At 49.7% G+C, this 25672-nt stretch overlaps 1 protein-coding gene across 1 annotated transcript; it reads right to left on the reverse strand.

Moving 5' to 3' along the window:
* TIMM44 (translocase of inner mitochondrial membrane 44) lies at nt 1–24158 on the reverse strand. The gene is made up of 13 exons (XM_058163699.1): nt 24017–24158; nt 22502–22606; nt 20500–20670; nt 17647–17727; nt 16721–16870; nt 13945–14084; nt 12890–12975; nt 11228–11320; nt 10234–10358; nt 7385–7435; nt 6625–6714; nt 5015–5125; nt 1–1654 (listed from the first exon to the last, which is right to left on the reverse strand). The coding sequence occupies exons 1-13, from the start codon at nt 24122–24124 to the stop codon at nt 1535–1537; spliced, it is 1431 nt and encodes a 476-aa protein (XP_058019682.1). The 5' UTR covers nt 24125–24158; the 3' UTR covers nt 1–1534.
* Nucleotides 24159–25672: the final 1514 nt, after the last annotated feature.

Raw genomic sequence — 25672 nt, forward strand, 5'->3', positions numbered from 1 at the left:
GCTTAGTGACCATTCGAAGTTACCACAGCATTTTGGGGGGAAAAAAAGTGACTTAGGACCATTTTCTGATGAGCGAAAGTCTAGGGGGGACTTAAGAGCCTTCTGACTAATTTAACAGTGAACAGTGATTCACTTAACGAAACGTGACAAGGAAAGTTGTGAAACGGGTCAGAAGCTCACTTAACAAATGCCTCACTTAGCAACATAGACTTTGGGGCTCCGTTGCAGTCACCGAGCTGAAGCCTACCTGTATTTTGCTGCTCGGGGCAGGATCCATCTTGGGATCCTAAGTGGGCCGCTGGCCCGGCTATATTTCAGCTTTGACAGATCCTGTTGTGGCCTGTCAGCAGTCGAATTAGAGGAGGAGGAGGAAGGGGTGTGGGAGTTAGGGCATCCTGAGAGATCCGAGAGGGAATGGGGCTGGCAGAGAGAGAGACAAAGGCCGTCCATCAGCTCTCAGGTGGAGAGTCAACAGCCTCCAAGGTCTGGAGGTGGCTGATGGGGAAGAGGAGGAAAATCTGGGTCCAGTGCCTGATGCGTGGATTCACAGAGGAGAGGAGAGCAGTGGAAATCTATGGGCCGGTCCTTGGGACGGAAGAGCTACTGCTGCTAGCGAAGCCCCACCTTAGCTCTGGGGATACAAGGCAGGGGGCGGAGATGAATAGGTGTGATAAGACAACTATTCACTTTCCGGATGGATGGATTTATTAGCCTGTGGCGAGAGAGAAACTTTTTCCTGGGGCGGCTGGCGCTCCTAATAAAGGAATTTTTGAGTGAACTTCAGAGGGTAGGTCGTGTTTGGGGAGCTGGGTCAGAACAGATATGTGCACACCTGGGGTGGGCTGCATTTTTTTTTTTAATTTACAGAGGGGGTTTAAAAGACTCTTATGGACAGGAGGTCACCCCCCCCACCCCAGCACCCCATCAAGGGCACTAAGCCAATTCCAAGACCTGCCAGGGCTGCGGAAAGTGGGGAGGGGGTACCAAAGACTCCAGGTTCCATTCTGAACCTGCCGACATTAAGAGAAGACAGCTCCTGGAAGAAAGGCCATCTCCTGCCGGCCTTCCACGCCAAGAGACCCTCCCTCTTTCCTCTCCCGCCTGCGTGTGGGTCGTCATGCTCCGCCCTAAGGCAGCCCCACTGGGGTCTGGCTCAGCCCCTCGACTCCGTTGCAAGGAAAGGACCGTTCCGGAAGCCTCATTGGCGCGAGATGGAGGGTAGCGAGTTTCGCAACAGGCACAACTTTGGCAAAGCGCAGGGCGGAGTCCCGGAGACTCAGAAGTCCGTGAGGGCAGGGGGCTCAGCGTTTGCCTCCCATTGTGCTCGGATGCCGGCAAGTTCCATGTCTGAAGGCCAGAAAAAGAGGATCCAGGGAGAGGGTCTCCCAGCCTCTGAGCCAGCAGCCTGGCCCAGCCCTGCTGCACCAAGGGGTCCCTCGTGCTGGACTTTGCGCAGGACGGGGAGGGGATGGGACGCTCTGCAGGATCTCTGCCGAGGGCCACCCCCCTCACCGCCGCCCCCTCGGAGGCCGACTCATAGGATCTGCTCAGTGCTAGAGGTAGAAATGTCCAGAAGTCTCCAGGCAGCGTAAGGGTTCAATTCTTCAGGGTCTCTGCAGAGGGCCCAGACGTACAACATCCGCAGGACTTTCTCCTGGAGGAGGGAAAGAGAAAGGAAGGGCAGGGGTGATAAGACAACTCTGGCTGGAAAAGACCTACACACACACAACTTCCCCAAGCAATTAAGTGGCACTCCTGACTCGGCAGCCCCTTTGATTCTGTAGAGCAGGGGACTGCAAACTTGGCTCTTTTAAGACTTGTGGACTTCAACTCCCAGAGTTCCTCAGCCAGCAAAGCTCTGGGAGTTGAAGTCCACAAGTCTTAAAAGAGCCAAGTTTGCAGACCCCTGCTCTAGACACAAAGCTGGAAGTTGTCTATGGAGATTCTCCGTCATCCAAGGTCCTGGTTGTCCCAAAGGTGTTTTTTTCTTCAAGGGGTGACTGGACTTTCTTTGAAGACGTTTCACTTCATATCCGAGAAGCTTCTTCAGCTCTGACCGCTCTGGTCATTTGCATCCTTTTAGGGAGTCACTGAGGCCGCTTGGAGGTTTTGTCTGTGTCCTCAGGGTCACCTGAGTGGTCCAAATGGGGGTGGAGCTTTTTTCTGAGCAAAGGGGGAGGGGATACAACATCATCTATCTACAGTTCCAAGAAGGCTCCAAGTGACCTCAATGGTTCTCTTTTAAAAAAATGCAAATGACCAGCTGACTCTCTGCAAAGAGTCCCCTCCCTCCAGTCAAGAGCTGAAGAAGCTTCTTGGAGGAGAAGCAAAACATCTTCAAAGAAAAATCAGAAAGTCTATTTGCCTCTTGGGGGGAAAAAAGCACCCCTCAGACCAGTGGTTCTCAACCTTTATAGTGCTGTGACCCCTTTAATGCAATTCCCCATGATGTGGCGACCCCCAACCGTAAAATTATTTTCGTTTTGAATTTATCGCGCCTGAAGCCGTATTGGCTAGCGATCTGAACTGCTTGCGATTGCCTTGAGGACGGAGGCATTAAAGCGGAGACTCCTCCCCTATTAAGTTGATGGCGCCTGAAGCCAGATTAGGCTAGCGATTGGGAGTGATTGCAGCTGGCTTGAGAGGGAGACATCAGAGCAAAGATTTCTCTCTTTTTTAATTCATCGCGCCTGAAGCCGAATTCGGCTAGCGATTTGAAGAGCCTGCAGCTGGCTTGTGGAGTCAACCATTGGAGCGCGATTCTTCAACTCGCAAGTATCCTTCCCATATTTCCGATGGTCTTAGGCGACCCCTGGCAAATCGTCATTCGACCCCCAATGGGGTCCCGACCCACAGGTTGAGAACCGCTGCCTCAGACGAAAGCTGCAAGTTGTAGATGACCAAGCTGAGCCCGAGTGAGGGGTGTGGGTGAAATACGTCAGTAGCCATGAGACTCTGTGCCCCCCACCCAAGAGATCTAAGTCGAGCCCAGCTTGAATTCCTTTCTATTCTGAACCCTGTGAATTTCCCTCAACCGCTAGTAGCGACAGAATCTTCTACAGGTTAAGTCCTTGACTTACAACAGTTCCGTTTAGTGACCGTTCCACGTTACAAGAGCACTGGGGGGAGGGAAAAAGTGAGTTGTGACAATTTTTTCACACTCATGACCGCTACGGTCGTGTGATTTGCATCTGGATGCTTGACGATTTTTCCGTATTTACGGCGGCCGCAGTGTCCCTGGGATGGGGGTGGGGGTTGGGGTGTCACGTGATCCCCTTCTGCGACCTTCTGACAAACAATGGAGAAGCCAGCTTCACTTAACGACCGTGTGACCAGTTTAACGACTGCAGCAGCCATTCACTTAAGAACGGTGGCAAGATATGTCGTAAAATGAGGCAAAATTAACGAATTTCTCCCTCAGCGAACATAAATTTGTGGGTCGTAAGTGGGGGAAACACTCTGTAGAGAGCTTAAGCTTGCAATAAATCTTTATACTCCGGCTCTTCATGTCTGGGCAGCTGCTGGGCCTTTCAGCCGGCCGATGACCCTCCCTCCCTCCCTCCGAAGGCTCTGAAGCTGCCCAGCGCAGGGGTCTCCATCCTTGGTCCCTTGAAGACTTGTGGACTTCAACTCCCAGAATCCCTCAGCCAGCAAAGCTCTGGGAGTTGAAGTCCACAAGTCTTAAAGAGACCAAGGTTGGAGACCTCTGGTCCAGAGGGTCCCCTCGCCTGGCCAAAGCGAGGGGTCTCCCCCAAAGCACTGCAAAATCCCCTTCACACGTTTGGGGGTAACAGAGATCCTGTTTTCTGCACACGTCCAAATTGGGGGTGTGGGTTTCTCTTGAAAACCGACACCACACACACACCCCAACAATCTGGGTCCTCATTTTACCTACCTTATAAAGGATGGAAGGCTGAGTCAACCTTGGACCTGGTGGGACTAGAACCTGCAGTAATTGCAGGCAGCTGTGTTTAATAACAGGCTTTAAATCCAGCCTCCTATGATTGCTTAGGAGCTCAAACTCAAACTCAAACTCAAACTCAAACTCAAGGCCCACGGGCTGCTTCCGGCCCACAGGTGCTTAGATCTTCTTTTTTTTTAATTTACATTTATACCCCGCCCTTCTCCGAAGACTCAGGGCAGCTTACAATGTATAAGGCAATAGTCTCATTCTATTTGTATATTTACAAAGTCAGGTCCTCATTTTACCTACCTTATAAAGGATGGAAGGCTGAGTCAACCTTGGACCTGGTGGGACTAGAACCTGCAGTAATTGCAGGCAGCTGTGTTTTAATAACAGGCTTTACCAGCCTGAGCTATTACGGCCCTAGTAGATCTGAGCTATTAGATCTGGCCTGCGGGGCCACCCTGGGAACAGCCAAGGATAGGCCCATGGTGCCTCTGCCAGTGAAAAGGGAGCTCGGGTGGGCCGCACCTGGCTCTCCTGAGCTCTGTTTTCCCTGGCAGAGGGTTGCAGGAGGCCGTGCCAGCCAAAAATGGAGCTCAGGAGCCCGTTTTCCCTGGGAGTGCGCTCAGGCGCCCCCAACACAAGGGACGTAGAGCTGGCCACGCCCAAAGCCAAACACAACCCTGATGCGGCCCTCAGTGAAATGGAGTTAGACACCCCTCTGGGGGCTCAGACTGCTAAGACAGTCTGTTATTAACACAGCTTCCTGCAATTACTGCAGGTTCAAGCCCCACCAGGCCCAAGGTTGACTCAGCCTTCCATCCTTTATAAAGTAGGTAAAATGAGGACCCAGATTGTTGGGGGGGCAATAAGTTGACTTTGTAAATATACAAATAGGATGAAGACTATTGCTAACATAGTGTAAGCCGCCCTGAGTCTTCGGAGAAGGGCGGGATATAAATGCAAATAAAAAACAAACAAAAAAAAAACCTGGCCTAGGGGCTAATCTTTATCTTCCTTCTCAGCCAAGGTTGTTAAATTTGGCGCCATTCGAATGGTGGACCAGGAAGCCCCCCCACCCCATCCGCCCGGAGGATAAGCCCTTACCGGATCTCCTTCCACCACCTCTCCCTTCTGGTTCTTAATCACCATCACAAGCTGAGCCTGGAAGGTGATGATCAGCACGGGGCCCTGTTCCATCATCTTCCCCATCGCCAGCTGAAAAGAGAGGGCATTTCAAGGCGCTAGTCCATAAGATGTCACTGCGACCGGTCCAGCACAAGCTACGAAACACTTTTAAGTTGCGCAACGTCTATGGAGATTCTCAGTCATCCTGGTCATGGTTATCCCAAAGGTGTTTTTTTTTCAAGAGGCGACTGAACTGGGTTTTATTTCTGGTTTTCAAAGGAAAACTTACAAAAGAGAGGGGGGGAAGGGGGAGGGAAGGGAAAGAGAGAGAGAGAGAGAGAGAGAGAGAAGATAGATAGATGGATAGATAGATAGACAGACAGACAGACAAACAATAGATAGAGAGATAGAGAGAGAGAGAGAAGATAGATAGATAGATAGATAGATAGATAGATAGATAGATAGATAGATAGATAGATAGATAGATAGACAGACAGACAGACAGACAGACAGACAGACAATAGACAGAGAGATAGAGAGAGATTAGACAATAAAGAGAAACAATAGATGATAGATAGATAGATAGATAGATAGATAGATAGATAGATAGATAGATAGATAGATACAATTGAGAGATGATAGAAGAAAGAGAGATGGATGGATGATAAGAGATGATATAGATAGATAGGTAGGTAGATAGATAGATAGATAGATAGATAGATAGATAGATAGATAGATAGATAGATAGATAGATAGATACAATTGAGAGATGATAGAAGAAAGAGATGGATGGATGATAAGAGATGATATAGACAGATAGATAGATAGATAGAGAATAAGATAGATGGATAGATAGACAGACAGACAGACAGACAGACAATAGATAGAGAGATTAGACAATAAAGAGAAACAATAGATGATAGATAGATAGATAGATAGATAGATGACAGATAGATAGATAGATAGAGATAGATAGAGATAGATAGATGATATAGATTAGATAAGACAGATATAGAAGATAGATTAGACGATACAGACAGAAACGATAGCGATATTAGAGATTAGATAGATATAGAAGATAGATCAGATGATAGACAGACAGAGAAATGATAGAGATTAGATAGATAGATAAGACAGACAGACAGACAGATAGACAGACCCATGGATGGATGGGTAGGTAGTTGGGCAGGGAGGGAGGCAGACAGACAGACATAGTGAATGGTTGGTTGGTTGGTTGGATGGATGGATGGAGAGAGAGAGAGAGAGAAACTCACCCCAAATTATATATGGATTCAACCTGGAGCAGCCCACTGGGCTTTCTTGGGAACGATGCCCGTGCATGTCTTAAAATGTTGAAAAAGGTAGGAATGTCCACCAAAAAGCCTAATTTGGTGCACCTGCTCCAAAGGGTGTGTGTGTGTGGGTTTAAGACCAGTGAAAGTGGGAAGAGAAGCCCCTGAGGGGTACCTGGGCGTTGGGGAAACACCTCTTCCGCTGGAGCTCTTTTGGGTGCAAGGGGGGGGGCACCGGGAGTCCAAACTAGCGGTTGGGGGTTGGCAAGAGTTCCCTAGCGGGAAGGGGCTACTCACGTCCACATTGTCCACGTCCAGGATTTTGGAGTGGAACTGGAGCCCCATGGCTCTGGCCTGCTGGATGGGATGGGCCAGCTGGCTGTAGGTCTGAAAGAGAAGGCGGCACCCGGTTAAGAGAGCTCGGCCCCAGAGAGGTTGCACGGGGTCGGTGGCCCCTGTAAGGAAACCTCGGCAGGAGGGACGACTCGAGACATTTATTTTTCCCCAAGGGGAATCAAGTTCCCAGTCCTCAAGGCTGCCTAGGGCCGTTTTAAGAATCAGGCAGTTAAATTAACCAAAGCAATAGAAATCCTGTGAAATAGTAAAAGAGGTAACTTCTTTATACAGGCAGGAAGTCCCTGACTTATGACCGGTGGCTTAGAGGTCATTTTAAGCTATGAGACACCCCAAGAAAAGCCTGTAATGAACAGTGGATTCACTTAACAACCACCTCAAAAATCACAGAGATCTCCATTTCAAAGAGACAAAGAGGCAGAAGCTGCACCCAGAGAGGAGGCTGGGGGAGCCAAAGAGGCTGCCGGGCAGAGGAACTGGGGGCAAAGGCAGACGGGGGTGGGGGGTGGGGGGGGGAGCCATGAGCCAGCCTTGCTTCTCCACCCCACTCCCCCCCCCCGCCACGTTTTTCCCTGGCTAAGGAGGGAGAGGCTGAAAGGGGACCGCAGGGTGAATCCTCCCAAGGTCAGGACTGTAGGGGGTCCCGCTAGGCTTTTCCCTGAGGCCCCCCCTCCCCAGCAGCCATCCTGCCGCCGAGACTCACCGCTTCGTAGCACCAGTCCTTCAGGATATCCAGATCTCCGGAGATCATGGCCTATGGAAAGGAGGCAGGAGGTGTTTGTCAGGTGTATGTGTGTGTGTTGTGTGTTGGAGGCAGTGGATGGATGGGGAAAGGCGCCCTGGGCAAGAGGGAAGGACAAAGCCGGCATGGGAGAGGGTTAAACGAAGTTTGTTTCATCTGAAGACCTGGATAGCTGGTTATTCCCACCGGGATTTAATGCTGGCTGCTCCCATTGCATTTAAAATGGGAATCGGATGGAGAGGCTGCAGGACAGGGGTGAAATGCTACCGGTTCGGGCGAACCGGTAGCAGCGGTGGCACGTGGTTGGGTGAACCGGTAGCAGCGGCAGTGCGAAGCTCTGCCTACCCGCCTGGATGTCGTTACTCTCTGCGCATGCGCAGAAGGCTATATGATGCGCAGAAGGTCCAAAATCACACATGATGTGCGTGCGTGCAGAGCGCACAACTCCGAAATGGTAGGGAAGGTAAGTAAATTTCACCCCTGCTGCAGGATATCCTGACAGGAAAGAAACAAGGAGCCAGAACCTCAAAGCGTGGCTATTCTGTCATCAAAGCGGGGAACCAAGGAGCAATTTGCTCTACTGGTAGTCCTCAACCTACGACAAATGAGCCTCAAATTTCTGTTGAAAAGTGAGACATTTGTTAAGTGTGTTTTGTCCCATTTTACGAACTTCCTTGCCCCCGTTGTTCAGTGAAAGACTGCAGTGGATAAGTTGGTCACCCGCTTCTTAAGCGAATCTGGCTTCCCCATGGACTTTGCTCGTGAGGTCACAAAAGGGACGCCGCGACTGTCATAAGTATGAACCCGTTGCCAAGCATCTGAATTTTGATCATGGGGGATGCTGCAAAGGTTGTAACTGTGAAAAACGGTCCTAGGTCACTTTTTTCAGTGCCGTTGTAACTTGGAACGGTCACTGAATGAACTGTTGTAAGTTGAGGACTACCTGTGCATGGTGGGAAATTAGGAGCGGGGGGGGGGGTTGACAGTTGAAAAAGAAGAGAATCCGGTTCGTGCTGGCATGCTGGTATCTTCAAGGCTCTTTGCCCCGAGAGCGGAATTTCAGCAGCCCAAACACTTCAGCGTTTCCCAAAACATGTTGGCGGTGCCAGACTGGCTACGCCCGAAGGGACCACGGAGGGAAGGGCTCAGAGAAATCGGGGGTTCCAACTCTGTATTGGCACGGTAATTTTAGACTTTGCTTGACTCTCCTGCAATCAGGATCTCTCAGCAAAAGTGCCTTTTGACTTCAATCAAATGGAGTCGAGGGTTTCACTTGCCTAAGGGATCGGACGGGGGCAGGTCTGACACCGTCATAAATACGTGTGTTTCTCCCCACCAAGTCCTTTTTTTCTGGGCAACGAAACTTCTCTTAGCACAAGTGCCTTTTCACTGCAATCAAATGGAGCTGAGAAATGCTTCAGGTCATGTTTCAGGAGGGCTGGTTTTCATGCTGGAGAAGACGGAAGATTGACTCATATACTTTGGTCTTGTCCTAAATTACTTTCAGCTGAAAGCCACGGGCTTATTAGCATTCAGGATGGACTGCCCATATAGGTGGAAATGTCCTTTTTTTCATGCTTACAATGCAGCATTTGGAAACTATGAAATATGTATAATTTTTTGGGAGCGGGGACGGGAATCAAACCTGGAAGGACAAACCTTTGTCTAACGTGCAGCAATGATGGTTAATACTTTTTTTAAAAACAACAGCGCTTGAATCCTTTATTTTTAATTAAATTTGTATGATGCCCATCTCATTATCAAGTGACTCTAGGGCAGGGGTCTCCAACCTTGGTCCCTTTAAGACTTGTGGACTTCAACTCCCAGAGTCCCTCAGCCAGCAAAGCTGGCTGAGGGACTCTGGGAGTTGAAGTCCACAAGTCTTAAAGGGACCAAGGTTGGAGACCCCTGCTGTAGGGGATCAGACTGGGCAGGTTTGACAGGAGGAAGACAGCTGGTTCCCCGGCTCTAAGAGGCCTCTGAGGCAGACCTCCCCCCCCCGCCCCAGGTCTCCCCCCAAGGAGCCACAGAGATACCAATGGCTGCTTGCTTCAAAGGCTATCTTATCCTTCCATTCCACAGGTATTTTACGAGTATTCGTTTTAACGACCGTTCAAAGTTACAAGGGCACGGAACTTGCCACCAGTCCTCCCACTTACGACTGCTGCGGTAAGAACCGCTGGAGGTCAGCAGTTTCAACAGATGAGGCTGCCGGTCCCACAGCCGTCGGCTGCAAGAACCTGCATTCTTTGCTGCGATTTTGCAAGGTAGCCCTCGGCTTACAGCCAAAAAATTGTTCAGTAGGTTTTTGCTCCATTTTACGACCTTCCCTGACACAGGGGTTAAGTGGAATCGCTGCCATTCAGTTCAGTTAGTAACGAGGTGGTTCTGTGAATCTGGCTTCCCTCCCATGGGTTTTGCTTGTCAGAAGGTCACAAAAGGGGACCGTGGGACCCTCCGGGACACCGCAGCCGCCGTAAGTGAGAATCACTAGCCAAGCATCTGAATTTGACTCACGTGACCAAAGGGAGGCTGGGAACTGTGAAAAAGTTCCTAAGTGACTTTTTTTCAGGACCCTTGTGACTTTGAAGAGTCACTAAATAAATCGTTGTGATTTGAGGACCATCTGTGTTTCTGCTCCTACAGGTTTTGAAAGACAGGAAGCCTCAAGCCCCAAAGAGCTGGCCAGGGGGCCTGTCTGACCGCTTTCTCCTCGGCTACCCCCATGAGGTCTGGGCTTCTTATGGGGGGGTGGGCGGGCGGGCTGGAGAATCCACACGCCTCCCTCTCTCCCCCCCCTCCCGACCTACCTCGAGAACGTTGGGGATGATGTCGGCCTGACACTGTTTGAGGAATTGGTCCTTGTCGAAGTTGGGGTCAACGCGCAGGATCTCCGTAAGGACCTCGGACATCTCTGTCTTGGAGAAGAGCCCGCCTGCCGGAGGGAGAGAAGGGATGGCTAAGCAGGAAGGATCCCTGCCCTTCAGAAGGAGGGGAGGGGGACCCCAGGGGGTCGGCGCCTTTCCCCAAACCAGCACTTCCTTCTCTCGCTTTGTCCCTCCCAGCCCTGCAGGGGTGGCTCAAGGGCAGCTTGGCTCAACAGAGGCTCGTGGGGTGACAGGGACCACCAATGCCCCCAGGTCTCTCTTCAGCCTTTCTCAACTGTGACCCTTTTAAGATCTGTGGACTTCAACTCCCAGAATTCTTTAGTCAGCTATGCTGGCTGGAGAATTCTGGGAGTTGAAGTCCACAGATCTTAAAGGGGGCCAAATGCTGGCTAGAGAACTCTGGGAGTTGAAGTCCACAGATCTTAAAGGGGGCCAAATGCTGGCTGGAGAATTCTGGGAGCTGAAGTCCACAGATCTTAAAGGGGCCACAGTTGGGAATAAGTGATCTTCACTCTGGGCTGAATCAACCAATCTATAAGCTCCAATTCAGACTTTGATCTTGGGACCGTCCCAGTGTTGAGACTCCTGTGAAATTAAAAGCCGCCTGCCGAAACTGGTAGGGTGACCGTAGCATTGACCCCGGGACATAGCAACCATCATTAAGTATGAGCCAGTTGCCAAGTGTCCGAATTTGGATCACATGATCCCAGGGATCCTACAATGGTCGTTCAGTGTGAAAAATGATTGACAGAAGTCAATGTTGTAATTTCGGTCACTGCATGAACCGTCGTGAAGCAATTTTGGAAACCTTGCATTTGTTACAGGAAAACGCATTTTCCATCCTACAAGGCCAGAAATGTCCCTCGCCCACCAGAGAGAGAAAGGGGGGTGGGGGAAAAAAAAGGGGGAGACAGACCTATGAAGTCGGTCACTTTGTCCGTCATGACGCGCGAGGCCCGGATGAGGGCGTTGTCACTCTCGTCGTATTTCATCTTCATTTCGAAAAACCCTAAGAAAAACGAAAAAGGACCCCTGGAAGAATGAATGTGGACCTCCTGCCCTGATGTAGCACGCAGAGTAATGTCTCCGGGCACGCGAGCCGGTGTGCATGCGCATGCCGGAAACCGGAAGGGCAACCGGCCGGTACACGCAAGCGCACTGGGCGGCTCCTGTTCCTGTTTCCGGCACACGCACAGGCTCTCCCATTTTGGCACTCGGTTCACCAACGCTGTCCTAGAGTCTTAAACATGAGTTCAAGTAGCACAGGGGTGTCAAACTCAAGTCCTGCGGGCCAGATTCGGCTTGTGATGTGGTTGGAACTGGCCCACAGGGCCATCCTGTACAACGTAAGGGGCCGGCCCGCATCGCTTCAGCCCCGTCTACCTGATGCAAAGAGGAAACGTGCCAGGAGTTTGGGGAGTGGCATCATGCTGGCCACGCCCAGCCAGTTGCCCCACCCCCCAAGATCAACCACAGTCCTGACGCAACCCTCAATGGAATTGACTTTGACACCCCTGAAATAGCACAAAAGGTTCTTTGGAGTTCACCGGACCTTTCAGATCAGGGGTCACTACTGGGCCAAGGGTCTATTTGGAACTGGCAGGCTCTCACACTCACAGCTCCACTCGCACAGGCAGCTCGCAGCTCCTCACGCTTGCACACCCCTGCCATTCAGACAAAACCATCCCCTCTTCCCTCCCCTACTCCATGGATGGGCCGCCAAGCCGAAAAGGTTGGGGGGGCGGCTGCTTCAGATCATGTTTCAGGAGGGCTGCTTTGGATGCTGGAAAAAACGGAAGATTGACTCATGTACTTTGGTCTCGTCCTAAATTATTTTCAGCTGAAAGCTACAAGCTTATTAAGATTCAGGATGGAAATGTGCCTTTTTTATGCTTACAATGCAGCATTTGAACACTATGGTTTTTTTTTCATGCAGGGGGAGGGGCTCAGAACTGGAAAGACAAACCTCAGTCTAATGTGCGGTAATGATGGTTAATACTTTTTTTTTTTAACGATCTCTTGAATCCTTTATTTGTAATTAAATTTATATGACGCCCGTCTCCTTATCGAGCGACTCTGGGCAGTCTTACAATGTCTCAAACAGCAAACAGACCGTTAAAAACGGATTGTTCCGTTTCCTAACTCTAAAATTATCTGACAGCTGAAAAGAGGAGAGATTATTTATTTATTCTACTTCTTAAATTCATTTGCTGCCCTTTTTGTTTCGATGGGCCGGCGGGTGATGGAGAGGGAGGGAAGGGGAGGGATCCTACAGTACTTTACTGTACTATACTTCCATGTCAGAAGCAGCAAAGTGCTTCCGGGTTGAAGGATTAGCCGGTGACATCACCATTGCCCAGGGAATGCCAGGTGGAGGGTTCCTGTCCAGTTAAGCTGCCCACTGAAGTGGTACCCATCTATTGACTCATCGTTGACCGCTTTCAAACTGCTGAGCCAGCAGGAGCTGGAGCGAGTGACAGGCGCTCACCCCGTCCTGCAGCAGCCACTGGGTCTCAAGCCAACCAACTGTCAGCCCGGTACCCTAACCACGTGACCCACTGAAATCCCATATACGTACGGTTGAAAACCACGTTGTTGTCCTTGAACTCCTTCCACTGCTGGTACCACTTGGAGTCTTTGTGTAGGACCATGCCCATCGCTTGCCTGGAGGGGGCAAGAGAGGGAAGTTAGGGAGGGAGGCCGGCATGTCCCTCTACTCATCCCCGTCGCTGATTCGCCAGATGTTGGGAAGGAGAGCTTTTTTTGGCTCCCGTGGAAGAAACCCTCGCAGCCAACCGCCCGCAAGGCCCCAGGGAGAGCAAGGCAGACGTGCCAGGACTTCCCCAGTTCCATTTGAAGATGCCCAGGGACTAAACTGGGTGGGGGGGTGACGGAAGGGCTTCCATGCCCTCTGCCCCTCTATGAGTCATTTAGGATTGTTTCTCCCAGGTACAGGCCGGGCATTCTCTTGTGGCCTGTCGGCTGCCAGCCCCTCCAGCCGCCGAATCAGAGGAGGAAGAGGAGTGGGTCAGTATCAAGGCAACCTGAGAGCTCCAAGGGGGAAGCTGGAATGGAGCTGACAGAGAGAGACAGAGGCGGAGCCTGGGCCGTCCGTCAGCCCTCGGATGGAGAGTCAAAAGCCCCCAGGTCTGTTGAGGTGGCTGATGAGGAAGAGGAGGAACAGCTGGGTCTGACATGCAGATGGGCAGAAGGCAGAGGAAAGGAGAGCAATGGAAATCTATGGGCCGGCCCTTGGGACGGAAGAGCCACCGCTGCTAGCGAAGCCCCACCCGAGCTCTGGGGATAAAAGGCAGAGGGCGGAGATGAATAGATGTGGCAGACAATTATTCATCTTCCAGGCAGACAGACTTATTAGCCTGCAGTGAGAAACATTTTGCCAGGGCTGCTGGGGCTCCTAATAGAGGAATCTGTGAGTTCACTTCAGAGGGTTTGTCGTGTTTTGGGGAGCTGGGTCGGAACCCATTTTGCTTCTCCTGGTGCTTCAGCTGCAGCCCTGGGTAAAATAGGCGTCTCCTGGCCAAAGTTCCTTTCCTGCCCCCCTCCCCATCAACCCACAGCAAGCTGCCTGGTCCTGGAGCCCCTGGGAAGGCCAGTCCCAGTTCTGACACCCACTCGTTGGCTTCGAATATCCGCTCTTCTTTCAGCCTTTCGCCAGCAGATTCTGTCCTTTTCCGGAGTCTCTCCGGACGCCTGTAAGGACCCGTCTGACCCAGTACGCTCTCGTCAATCTCCTTCCGGACGGTCTCCATGCCCTGGGAAGGGAAGCGCTGTTACACGTCAGCCGCAAGGAACTCGAATCTGCTCATGCAAAGTCCAAATCAATCAATCAATCAATCTATCTATCCATCCATCCCTCCATCTTCTGTCTGTCTGTCTGTCTGTCTGTCTGTCTGTCTGTCTGTCTGTCTATCTATCTATCTATCTATCTATCTATCTATCTATCTATCATCTATCTATCTATCATCTATCAATCAGAATAGAGCTTGAAGAGACCTTGGAGGTCTTCTAGTCCAGCCCACTGGCCAAGCAGGAGATCCTGCACAATTTGAGACAAGTAGCTGACCAATGTCTTTTTAAAAACCTCCAGTGATGAACCACCCACAACTTCTGGTGGCAAGCTGTTCCACTGGTTAATTGTCCTCACTATCAGGGAATTTCTCTTTATTTCCAGATTGTTTCTCTTTGATTAGTTTCCATCCATTGTTTCTTGTCCTGCCCTCTGGTGATTTGGAGAATAATTTGATCCCTTCTTCTTTGGGGCAGCCCCTGAGATATTGGAACACTGCTATCATGTCTCCCCAGTCCTTCTTTTCATTAAACCAGGCATACCCAGTTCCTGCAACCAACTCCTTCATATGTTTTAGTCTTCAGGCCCTTAGTCGCTATTCTCTGGACTTTTTCCAAAGTGTGAACTTTGGAAAAAAACATCTTTATTTTCTTCTACCTTCTTTGTAATATATGTTGATTTCCCCCCCAAAGACTGCTCACCTTCTTCCCTTGGGAACAAGCCAGATAAGGCTGCATGGAAGGGAGAGAGGGTCGGGGTTATGCCTCTTGCGGCCGCATAAGGACTCGAGGCTAGTTCCCTTCTTGACTCCTCCTTCCTGCTCAGCTGCCACTTCCCCAACCTTGCAGCCCAGAGGAAAGGGGGAGAGGAAGTCCCGGGGATGAGCAGTATCCTGAACTGCACTTGGAAGCTGACTGGCAGCCTGTTGTGCCTCGTCCTCCCTCCTCTCCTCAGCCGGGCCCCTCCCTCCTCCTGCCAGGCCTGCTATCAGATTCAGAGTCTGATAATGAAGAGGAATGGCCTGGCATGCCTCCAGCCCCCAGCCCTGGTCCCATGCCTGGAGGGGATGTCAGGAATGAACATACAAACCTCACTAACACGCAGCCATCAGAGGAAGTCAGCCAGGGATTGGAATTACCCGGACCTACTCCTTCTGACCCCTCCCTTTCTCAAACAGCAGAAGACAATTCAAAGTGGGAGGATCCTCGCTTCCGGAGATCTGAGAGGCGACGCCAGCAGAAGGAAGGGAGGGGCAGGCCTGGATAAATGCTGAGTCATGGAGCCACACCCCACAACCTATATAAAGGACCTGCTTTTGGCATTCCTTGAGTCAAGCAAAGTCTCATTTGGTTTGCTGAAGTCACACCTTGGATTCCTGCCTGCCCTGAGAAATCTGAAAGGAATTTGGCAAAGCTGCAGAGGCTTCGTGGCCACGCTTGATACAGACTTCCCAGACCCGATCGTCGGAGGGGAAGTGGGACACGACACAGCCAATGTCATTCATGTAGCACCCTGGCAAGATTGAGTGGTTCTGGGTTTTGGCTTCCTCCAGCAAAAACAGAACTCGGGAGGGCTGCACGCAGCCCCCCCAAGCTCCCTTTTCGCTGGCAGAGAGTGGCAGGAGGCCGGCACGGCTGAAAACGGAGCTCGGGAGCCTGTTTTTGCTGGCAGAGAGCTCGGATCACCACAGACGCCCCCAACGTGACATCGAGCTGGCCACACCCACCCCGGCCCCAGAGGTCAAACACAACCCTGTTGCAGGTGATGTTAATATCAAGTTTGACACCCCTGCCCTAGGGAGATACACCTGGTGGGATCCAGACCTTCTCCGTGGTGGCTCTGTCTCTCTGGAACATCATCCATCTGCCCATCCCCCATCCCAGAGATTAGACTGGGCCCCCACTCGGACACTCCTTCAGAAGGCCCTGAAGCAGACAGTGATATAAATTTTCTTAAATAACAAAATAAAAAACAAAATAAAATAATAAAATAAAAAATAAAATAAAAAATAAAATAAAATAAAATAAAATAATAAAATAAAATAAAATAAAATAAAATAAAATAATAAAATAAAATAAAATAAAATAAAATAATAAAATAAAATGGTATGCACCCACAGCAGCTGTAGCTTTCAAGTAGTCTTCAAGGGCAGCCCCGAGTGAGAGCGGATTGCAGTAGCCCAGCCGTGACCATCTGCAGGACTTTGTCTTTGAGGAAAAGGTACCAGTGGAGACCTCTGCAAACGGAGCTGCCCTTACAGCCGGATCCTGGGCACTGTTGGCCCAAAAACTGACCCTGGCTGTGCCCTGGATCTTTCACACATGTTTGGGGGAGGAGTTAAGGACCCCCAGATCAACCCTCCTTCTGACCTCCTCAGGCAGCTCTGGAGAGATTCCTGCTCGGTCCCTGGAGAGCTGCTGAGAGCCGAGAGAAAGCAAAGCAAAGTCACCAAAAAAAATGCCAAGAAGGAAGAGGAAAGCAGACCAGGAAATCCGGAAAAGGGACCACAGAGAAACCCAGCCTGAGCCAACTCTCCTGCCGTCCACAGAGGAGCTGGACCTGTGCCGGCCAGGATGGTACCTGACCGAAGAAGGGACTTGCCTGTGAAATGGCTTTGAATGCTGCAGTCCGGCCCAGCTTTTCTCCTCCCTTGGAGACTGTTTCTGCAGACTGCTTTGCCGTTTTGGCCGCTTCCTCCATTCCTTCCTTGATCTTCCGGCCAATCTCGCTCTTGCTGACTTCATCTATGCTCTGCGACCAGAGGGGGGGGGGGGGGGAGGGAAGGAAGAAGAACAGAAGAACAGGGTTGGAAGGGACCTTGGAGGTCTTCTAGCCCAACCCCGTTTAGGCAGGAAACCCCTACACCACTTCAGACAAATGGTGGTCCAATCTCCTCCTGAAAACTTCCAATGTTGGAGCATTCACAACTTCTGGAGGCAAGTTGTTCCACTGGTTAATTGTCCCCACTGTCAGGAATTTCCTCCTTATTTCCAGGTTGAATCTCTCCTTGATGAACCTTTCCATCCGTTATTCCTTGTCCTGCCTTTGGGTGCCTTGGACAATAGCCTGACCCGCTCCTCTTTGGGGCAGCCCCTCACATATTGGAAGGCTGTCTCCCCTGGTCCTTCTCTTCCCTAGACTAGCCAGGCCCAGTTCCTGCAACCGTTCATCATTCTATGTTTTAGCCTCCAGTCCCCTCATCATCCTGTTTGCTCTTCTCTGCACTCTTTCTAGAGTCTCCCCCTCTTTTTGACATCGTGGCGACCAAAACTGGATGCAGGATTCCACTTTTCCTCCTCTAGTTTCCCATTATTTTCATTTTCTTTTATATTCTGAGAAACTAATAAGAAAATCTAAGCCATAAAAGGACGGAGGCTGATTCTAGGAGGGATCAGCATGGGCTCCTTTACTCTCGGCCTCCCACCAAGTGGAATGAGACCAGCGCTGTAAGGGCTCTGAACAGCATCCCTGGCCGCTGGAGTAAGATGACCCCAGGACCCGGAAGGACATTTCGGTGTAGCTCTTACCTCCTTGACGGTGCCACTAATTTCTCCTAATTTCTTTTTAAGCACTTCCGAGGTCTTGACGGTTTCAGACTCGATGGTTTTCTGCAAGAAGGAAGCAGAAGTTGGTGTGGTGGTGGGAGAAGTTAATTCTCTTCTCAACCAATGACAACTCCGTGATCAGGTTCTTCTGGATGGACCCCCATCTCTTGATGATCCACCACAGCTTCAGTCTCAGAATTCCACGAGTGAATTGGAGCCCTTTTATTTCCCCCAGCAGGATCGGCCTCTGATCTCTCAGAAGTGGGGCTGGTGGGTTGCTTTGTCCCTTAAGGGGAGGGACCAAGAGAGCTTTAAAAGAAACTGCTGGGGGAAAACTCTTTAGCAAATATCCATCTAATAAAAGGAGAATATTTGCCGCTCGGGGTTGACAGGAGGGAGACCTTGGCGCTCTCTGAGCTTGCCTGTTTTCTTGCAGACATTTCATGACCCGACTAGGGAACATTATCAGGACTGCAATGGAGTGGGGTTTGTAGAGAGGAGGAGGGAGGGAGGGAGGAGGAGGAGGTGGAGGAAGACAACTGTGGGTCCTTGGTGCTCCCTGAGCTTGGTGGTTTTCTTGCAAATGTTTCATGGCCCAACTAGGGAACATCATCAGTGCTAGAAGGGAGTGGAGTTTGTGGAAGAGGAGAAAGGGAGGAGGAGGAGGAGGAGGAGGAAGAGGAGGAGAAAAGGAGGAGGAGGAGGAGGAGGAGGAGGAGGAGGAGGAGGAGGAGGAGGAGATGATGATTCTGGGGTCCTTGGTGCTCCCTGAGCTTGGTGGTTTTCTTGCAACTGTTTCATGACCCAACTAGGGAACATCATCAGTGCTAGAAGGGAGTGGAGTTTGTGGAAGAGGAGAAAGGGAGGAGGAGGAGGAGAAAAGGAGGAGGAGGAAAAGGAGGAGAAAAGGAGGAGGAGGAGATGATGATTCTGGGGTCCTTGGTGCTCTCTGAGCTTGGTGGTTTTCTTACAACTGTTTCATTACCCAACTAGGTAACATCATCAGTCTATCGTAATGTTCATTAATAGACACATAGACATTAACAACATCTACAGACTATGCAAAAGAGACAATCGCCCAGCTCAAAAAGGGAACAAAAAAGACTCCAGCCACCAGCACTCAGATCAGCATAGATTAACTTCAAGGTTAACATCAGACCAAGCAAACCCTAACCAAGGAACTGCCAAACAAGCCAACAGCAAAGAAGCCCAACTGAAGAATCTCTAAGACCGCCCCGCCAACATTGAGAGAGCAAGCCACCAAAATATAAACTGACAAGAGAACCGCACTCCTCACCAGCACTGATGATGTTACCAAGTCAGGTCATGAAATGTCTACAAGAAAACAAGGAAGCTCAGAGGGTACCCAGGACCCCTCAAATAGCCATCTTGAGAATTACCTTTGCCTCCTGGGTTTGAACCGACACTTATCATCCCGATTGTTATTGTTATTATTATCTAACACAGTGGTAGCCAACCTGGCCTCTGCCGCCCGCTAGTTGGCATTCCAGCTTTCATGGTGGGCGGTAGAGGTTTTGTCCGATACTGAAGCACTTTCCTTTTTTTTAAATTTAATTGACTTTTTAAAAAAAATTTCATAGCATTATTTAAAAACATTTTCATTGACAATTTAAATTTTTGAAAATATACTATTTGTATTGCCCGCATATAAGTTTAGTTCACGTTACGTAAGTGAAACTAAATGGTAAGTAATTATTATGTGCTTTAACTTGCTGTAACTGCTTTATAAATTTTATAAAGTAAAGTTACTTCCCTACTTTCTAAATCACCATGACTGTGGAACCGGTGGGCGGTTAGAAAATTTTACTACTAACAGAGCTACAAAAGTGGGCGGTAGGTATAAAAAGGTTGACTATCCCTGTTCTAATAGATCACATATATTAATGAGCTCACCGCTGAGGGCAGGTCTTCTTTTGGAAGTAGTAAGAATGCATAACATACAGTAGTTATCCATCTGCTACTTTTCACCTTTCCTCAGAATACAGATCGTCCTCGACTCACAACTGCAATTGAGCCCAAAATATCTGTTGCTAAGTGGGACATTTGTTAAGTGAGTTTTGTCCCATTTTACGAACTTTTCTGGCCATGGTTGTTAAGTAATCACTGAAGATGTCAAGTCAGTCACACGGTTGTTAAAGGAAATCCTGCTTCCCCCATTGACTTTGCTCGTCAGGTGGTCGCAGAGGGGGATCACGTAACCCTGGGACACTGTGACCGTCATAAATGTGAGTCAGTTACCAAGCGTCTGCATTCTGATCACGCGACCGTGACGATACGGCCACGGACGTAAGTGTGGAAAAACGGTCACAAATCACTTTTTTCACTGATCTTGTAACTCTGAACAGTTGCTAAACAAACTGTTGTAAGTCAAGGACTGCCTGTACATGTAGCCCTCAGCTTACAGCCATTTTGTTTTAGCAACCACTCAAAATTATGACACGGAAAAAAACGACTTACAACCGGTCCTGATGCTTATGGCTGTCACAGCATCTGCGCGGTCTCCCATGATCAAAACTCAGACGCTGGGCAACTGGCACGGACTTACGACGGTTGCAGTAGGCTGTGGCCGTCCTCTGCATCCTTCCCAACCAGCTTACAACCAGCAAACTCAACGGCAAGAGACACATTCGCTTAACGACTCCGTGATTCGCTCAACAACCGTGGCGAGGAAGGTTCATAAAATCAGGCATGACTCACTCAGCAACCTCCTCACTCAGGAATGGACATTCTGGACCCCGTCGCGGTCGTAAGTCAAGGACTACCTGTCCCTTAAAAGCAGCAAAAGGCCCCTTGGCGCTGGCGAAGCCAACTTACGTATTTCCGCCGTGCTTCCTGAAGGGCTTCCGATTCTTCCAATTTCTTCGCTTCGTCTCGGAATTTCTGGATGCTCTCTTTCATCTCCTTGTTTTTGGCCAGCTCCTGCTTGATGTTCTCTACGAAGCCAGAGATAAAACCTTTCCGATGGCCCGAGGAAGAACATCTGGACTAAAGAAAAGGTCACAATTACACCTTGAAGCACAAAGCCAGTCCTGCCTCGGGGGCTTGGTTGGCACCCACTGCCCAAGGAAGGGGCTCCTATAATTCCCTCCACACTGTCAAACTATTCACTAAGTCTGCACTACTATTAATCTTCTCATCCTTCCCATCACTCATCTCCTCCCACTTATGACGGCATGACTGTAACTGTATCATTATGATTTATATTGATAGTTTCCTGATTGCTTATTTGTTCCCTATGACCATCATTAAGTGTTGTAAGTGTTGTACCTTGATGAACGTATCTTCTCTTTTATGTACACTGAGAGCATCTGCACCAAAGACAAATTCCTTGTGTGCCCAATCACACTTGGCCAATAAAAAATTCTGTTCTGTTCAGTTGTTCTGTTCTATTCTATTCTATTCTATTCTTCAGCTCTGACTGGATGGTGGGGAAAGGAAGGATTTAAAACTGTCCTTGAGGACACTTGGAGGTTTGCCTGTTTCCTGAGAGTGGTGCAAATGGGTCTGGAGCTTCTTAGAACTCCTGACATCCTCTATCTCCAGTCTACAACACAGTCCAATCAGCCGTTCCAGGAAGGCTCCACCCCCATTTGCACCACTCAGGTGACCCTGAGGACACAGACAAACCTCCAGGTGGCCTCAACGACTCTCTAAAAAGGATGCAAATGACCAGCTGTCTGCAAGGAGGATAAATCCTTCCCTTGTTGGGTCAATTTGCTGACTCTGTAAACCACTTCAGAGAGGGCTGTAAAAGCCCTGTGAAATGGTATATAAGTCTAAGAGCTAAGTGGGAAGGAAGGAAGGAAGGAAGGAAGGAAAGAAGGAAGGAAGGAAGGAAGGAAGGAAGGAAGGAGCGAGCCATAGGCTGACTCTGTAAACTGCTTAGAGAGGACTGTGGAAGGCGGTATACAAGTCTAAGTGCTATTGATTTACTCACCCTCCTTCCCTCCCTCTCTCCTTCCTTCACATTTTTTCTAACTTCCCTTTCTTTCCCTTTCTCCCTTCCCTTTTTTCTCAATTTTGCTCTCTCTCCTGCTCCCTCCATCTCTTATTTCCCTTTTCTTTTTTTCTCTCTCTTCTTTCCTCTCGTTCCTTCCTCCGTCCTTTCTCTTTCTCCTTTTCTTTCTTTTCCTTCCTTTCTTGTAAGAGCCATGGTGGTGCAGTGGTGAGAATGCAGCATTGCAGGCTAACTCACTGCTCACTGCCAGGAGTTCGATCCTGACTGGCTCACGGTTGACTTAGCCTTCCATCCTTCTGAGGTGGGTAAAATGAGGACACAGATTGTTGAGGGCGATATGCTGACTCTGTAAACCAGGGGTCTCCAACCTTGGCAACTTTAAGCCTGGTGGACTTCAACTCCCAGAATCCCCCAGCCAGCTTGCTTAGAGAGGGCTGGGGTTGTAAGGCGCTGTGAAGTGGTATATAAGTCTAAGTGCTATTCCTATTGCTATTCAAAGTTACAACAGCACTAAAGTGACTTATGACCATTTTTAACACTCATGACCATTGCAGCATTCCCCATGTGATCAAAAATTGGGCGCTCGGCAGCTGATGCCTATTTATGACGGTTGCAGCATCCTGGGGTCATGTGATCACAATCTGTAACTTTCCAACAAGCAAAATCCATGGGGAAGGCAAATTCACTTAATGACCGTGTTACTAACTTAACAACTGCGGCGATTCACTTAAGAACTGCGCAAAGAAAAGGTGTAAAAGAGGGCAAAGCTCACTTATCAACTCTTTTGCTTAACATGCAGAAATTTTGGGCTCAGTCATAATTGCTCCAATATGGACTACCTGTTGATCATCAACGCACCTGGTAAAATTCTAACGTCAATCTGCTCGTTCGGCACACGCAGGAAGGGTGTTGCACAAGGCCGGAGCATTGTCGGGATACAAGCCACGCATTTAAGAGGTATTTCTACGACCAGAAAAGAGAAAAACGTGTCGTTAACTTTTCTCCCTCGTGACAGCTATGCTGAGAATGGCCAAGGAAAGAACTTGGCCATTAAACAGGGTGAGGAGTTGTAGAAGGCAGACTGACACTGCAAACTAGGCGAGTATGACACAGAGCGAGGATGCCTTGCAGTTCAGTGTTGTGGGAATGTAGGTTGCAAGGTGTGGCGCAAACCCTGATTGCATTAAAAATTGCATTTAATTGTTGTGAGCCGCCCGGAGTCGCCTTGGGCCGAGATGGGGAGCAAACGTAAGAAATAAAGGAGCTAATTAAAGCCACCACCACATGCTGTGTTTTGAACACAGCGAAGAAGCAAATGCGGGAATTGTGAATTATGTCAAGCCAAGTTGGAGATTTATCAGATGCTGAGTTCCAGCAGGGAATTTTGACCTGTGCAGCAGGGGTCTCCAACCTTGGTCCCTTGAAGACTTGTGGACTTCAACTCCCAGAGTCCCTCAGCCAGCAAAGCTGGGAGTTGAAGTCCAGAAGTCTTAAAGGGACCAAGGTTGGAGACCCCTGGACTAGAAGACCTCGAAGGTCCCTTCCAGTTCTGTTATTCTATTTTTTACGTTCCATGGAAAAGATCCTTCAGTTGCTAAGTCGTGTCTGACTGTTCATGACCCCACTGAACATAGCACGCCAGGCCCCCGTATCCTTCACCATCTCTCTGATTTTGTCCAAATTCACGTTCGTTGTGTTGATTACATTATCTGATCGTCTCCTCTTCTGCCGTCACTTTCTCCTTTCACCTCCCATCTTTCCCAACCTCAGGGTCTTTATAATACTAATTTAACAAAGTTGGAAGGACCCTGGAGGTCCTCTAGTCCAGAGGTCTCTAACCTTGGCAACTTTAAGACTTGTGGACTTCAACTCTCAGAGTCCCTCAGCCAGCAAAGCTGGGAGTTGAAGTTTTCAAGGGACCAAGGTTGGAGACCCCTGCTATATATAGCACGACTCTCCAAACTTGGCGACTGGAAGACTTGTGGACTTCAATTCCCAGAATTCGGGGGTGGGGGTGGGTGGGGGGCTGTAGCTTCTGCCAGATCCCAGTTCGAATCCCAACAACTGAGATGCAGTGGGGGTGGGGTGGGGGGTGCGGGGGAACATCTCTGGCATGGGAGGCGAGGCCTTCAGCCAGGAAAAGCTCCCGAGGCCCACCCCTGTCAAGGGACGCGTATGAGGAACTGATACACGCGGGGCTTGCTCGGGGTTCAACCGCTGTAGGCCGCTCAGCCACCTGCGCCCCCCAAGCCCTTCGGATCCCCTGTGCTTGGGGGGGGCCCCGCTGGCTGCAACCCCGGCCTGGCGGGACCTCGGAGGCGCCCCGTCCCGGCTGAGAGGAGCCTCCCACCCGAGGCTCTCCGTCCGGCTTACCCGGCAGCCCCAGGACGCGACCGCCGCCATCTTGGCCAAGGAAAGCCTGGTGGGCTGGGAGCCATGCGGCGCCCGGAGATGACGTCGGAGCGCGACGGGCGCCGGCATACTGTTCCGTCACGCGCGACGCGCAGAAGGGAATGGGGGGGTGGTGGCGGTGGCGGCCACGTGGTTTTCAGGGATCGCTGACTTGCGACCGTCGGGAAGTGGGTGGGGGGGGGGAAGAGCCTCGGTGTGCGTCCCCCCCCTCCTCCTCTTTCCAGGCTTAGCCTCCCGCCCCTCGGCTTTTGGGGCTCCCCGGGCAGGGGCTTCAGCTGCGAGGGCTTCCCCCAGGCTGGCAAGTCCAGGGAAGATGGGGAGAAGGAAAAGGAAGGAGAGAGAAAGGCGGTGTGAAGGAGGGAGGGAAGAGGAAGGAAGGAATAAAAAAGGGAGGAAAGTAAGTTGGAGGGAGGAAGGGAGAAGAGAGAGAAGGAAAGGAAGGAAAAAGGAGGGAGGGAGGAAGCTACAGGTGGTTCTCCCGTAATGCCCAGAATAGAATAGAACAGAATTTTATTGGCCAAGTGTGATTGGACACACAAGGAATTTGTCTTGGTGCAGATGCTCTCAGTGTACATAAAAGAAAAGATACCTTCATCAAGGTACAACATTTACAACACAATTGATGGTCAAAATATCAATATAAATCATAAGGATTACCAGCAACAAGTTACAGTCATACAGTCATAAGTGGAAAGAGATTGGTGATGGGAACGATGAGAAGATTAATAGTAGTGCAGGTTTGGTAAATAGTTTGACAATGTTGAGGGAATTATTTGTTTAGCAGAGTGATGGCCTTCGGGGGAAAAACTGTCCTTATGTCTAGCTGGTCTGGTGTGCAGTGCATAATAGAATAGAATAGAATAGAATAGAATTTTATTGGCCAAGTGTGATTGGACACACAAGGAATTTGTCTTGGTGCATATGCTCTCAGTGTACATAAAAGAAAAGATACGTTCATCAAGGTACAACATTTACAACACAATTGATGGTCAATAGATCAATATAAATCATAAGGATTGCCAGCAACAAGTTATAGTCATACAGTCATAAGTGGAAAGAGATTGGTGATGGGAACTATGAAACGATTAATAGTAGTGCAGATTCAGTAAATAGTCTGACAGCGTTGAGGGAATTATTTGTTTAGCAGAGTGATGGCCTTCGGGAAAAAACTGTTCTTGTGTCTAGTTGTTCTGGTGTGCAGTGCTCTATAGCGTCGTTTTGAGGGTAGGAGTTGAAACAGTTTATGTCCAGGATGCGAGGGGTCTGTAAATATTTTCACGGCCCTCTTCTTGACCCGTGCAGTATACAGGTCCTCCATGGAAGGCAGGCAGGTAGCAATTATTTTTTCTGCAGTTCTAAATTAGCCGCTGAAGTCTGTGTCTTTCAGAGGGAGAGAGAAGGAAGGGAGGAGGAAGAGAGGGAAAGGATAGATCGATCGATGGATAGGAAGTAAGGAAGGGAGGGAGAAAGAAAGAAGAGGGGGGAAAGGAAGGATAGATGGAGGGAGGATGGGTACTCTTCGCCTTCCTAATTCTCAGGCTTTTTGGTTGTGTCCAACATCCCCAAATGCAGGTAGGCCTCTACTTACAACAGTTCATTTAGTGACTGTTCAAAGTG

This window comes from Ahaetulla prasina, chromosome 1 (assembly GCF_028640845.1).
Source record: "Ahaetulla prasina isolate Xishuangbanna chromosome 1, ASM2864084v1, whole genome shotgun sequence".
Lineage (NCBI taxonomy): Eukaryota > Metazoa > Chordata > Lepidosauria > Squamata > Colubridae > Ahaetulla > Ahaetulla prasina.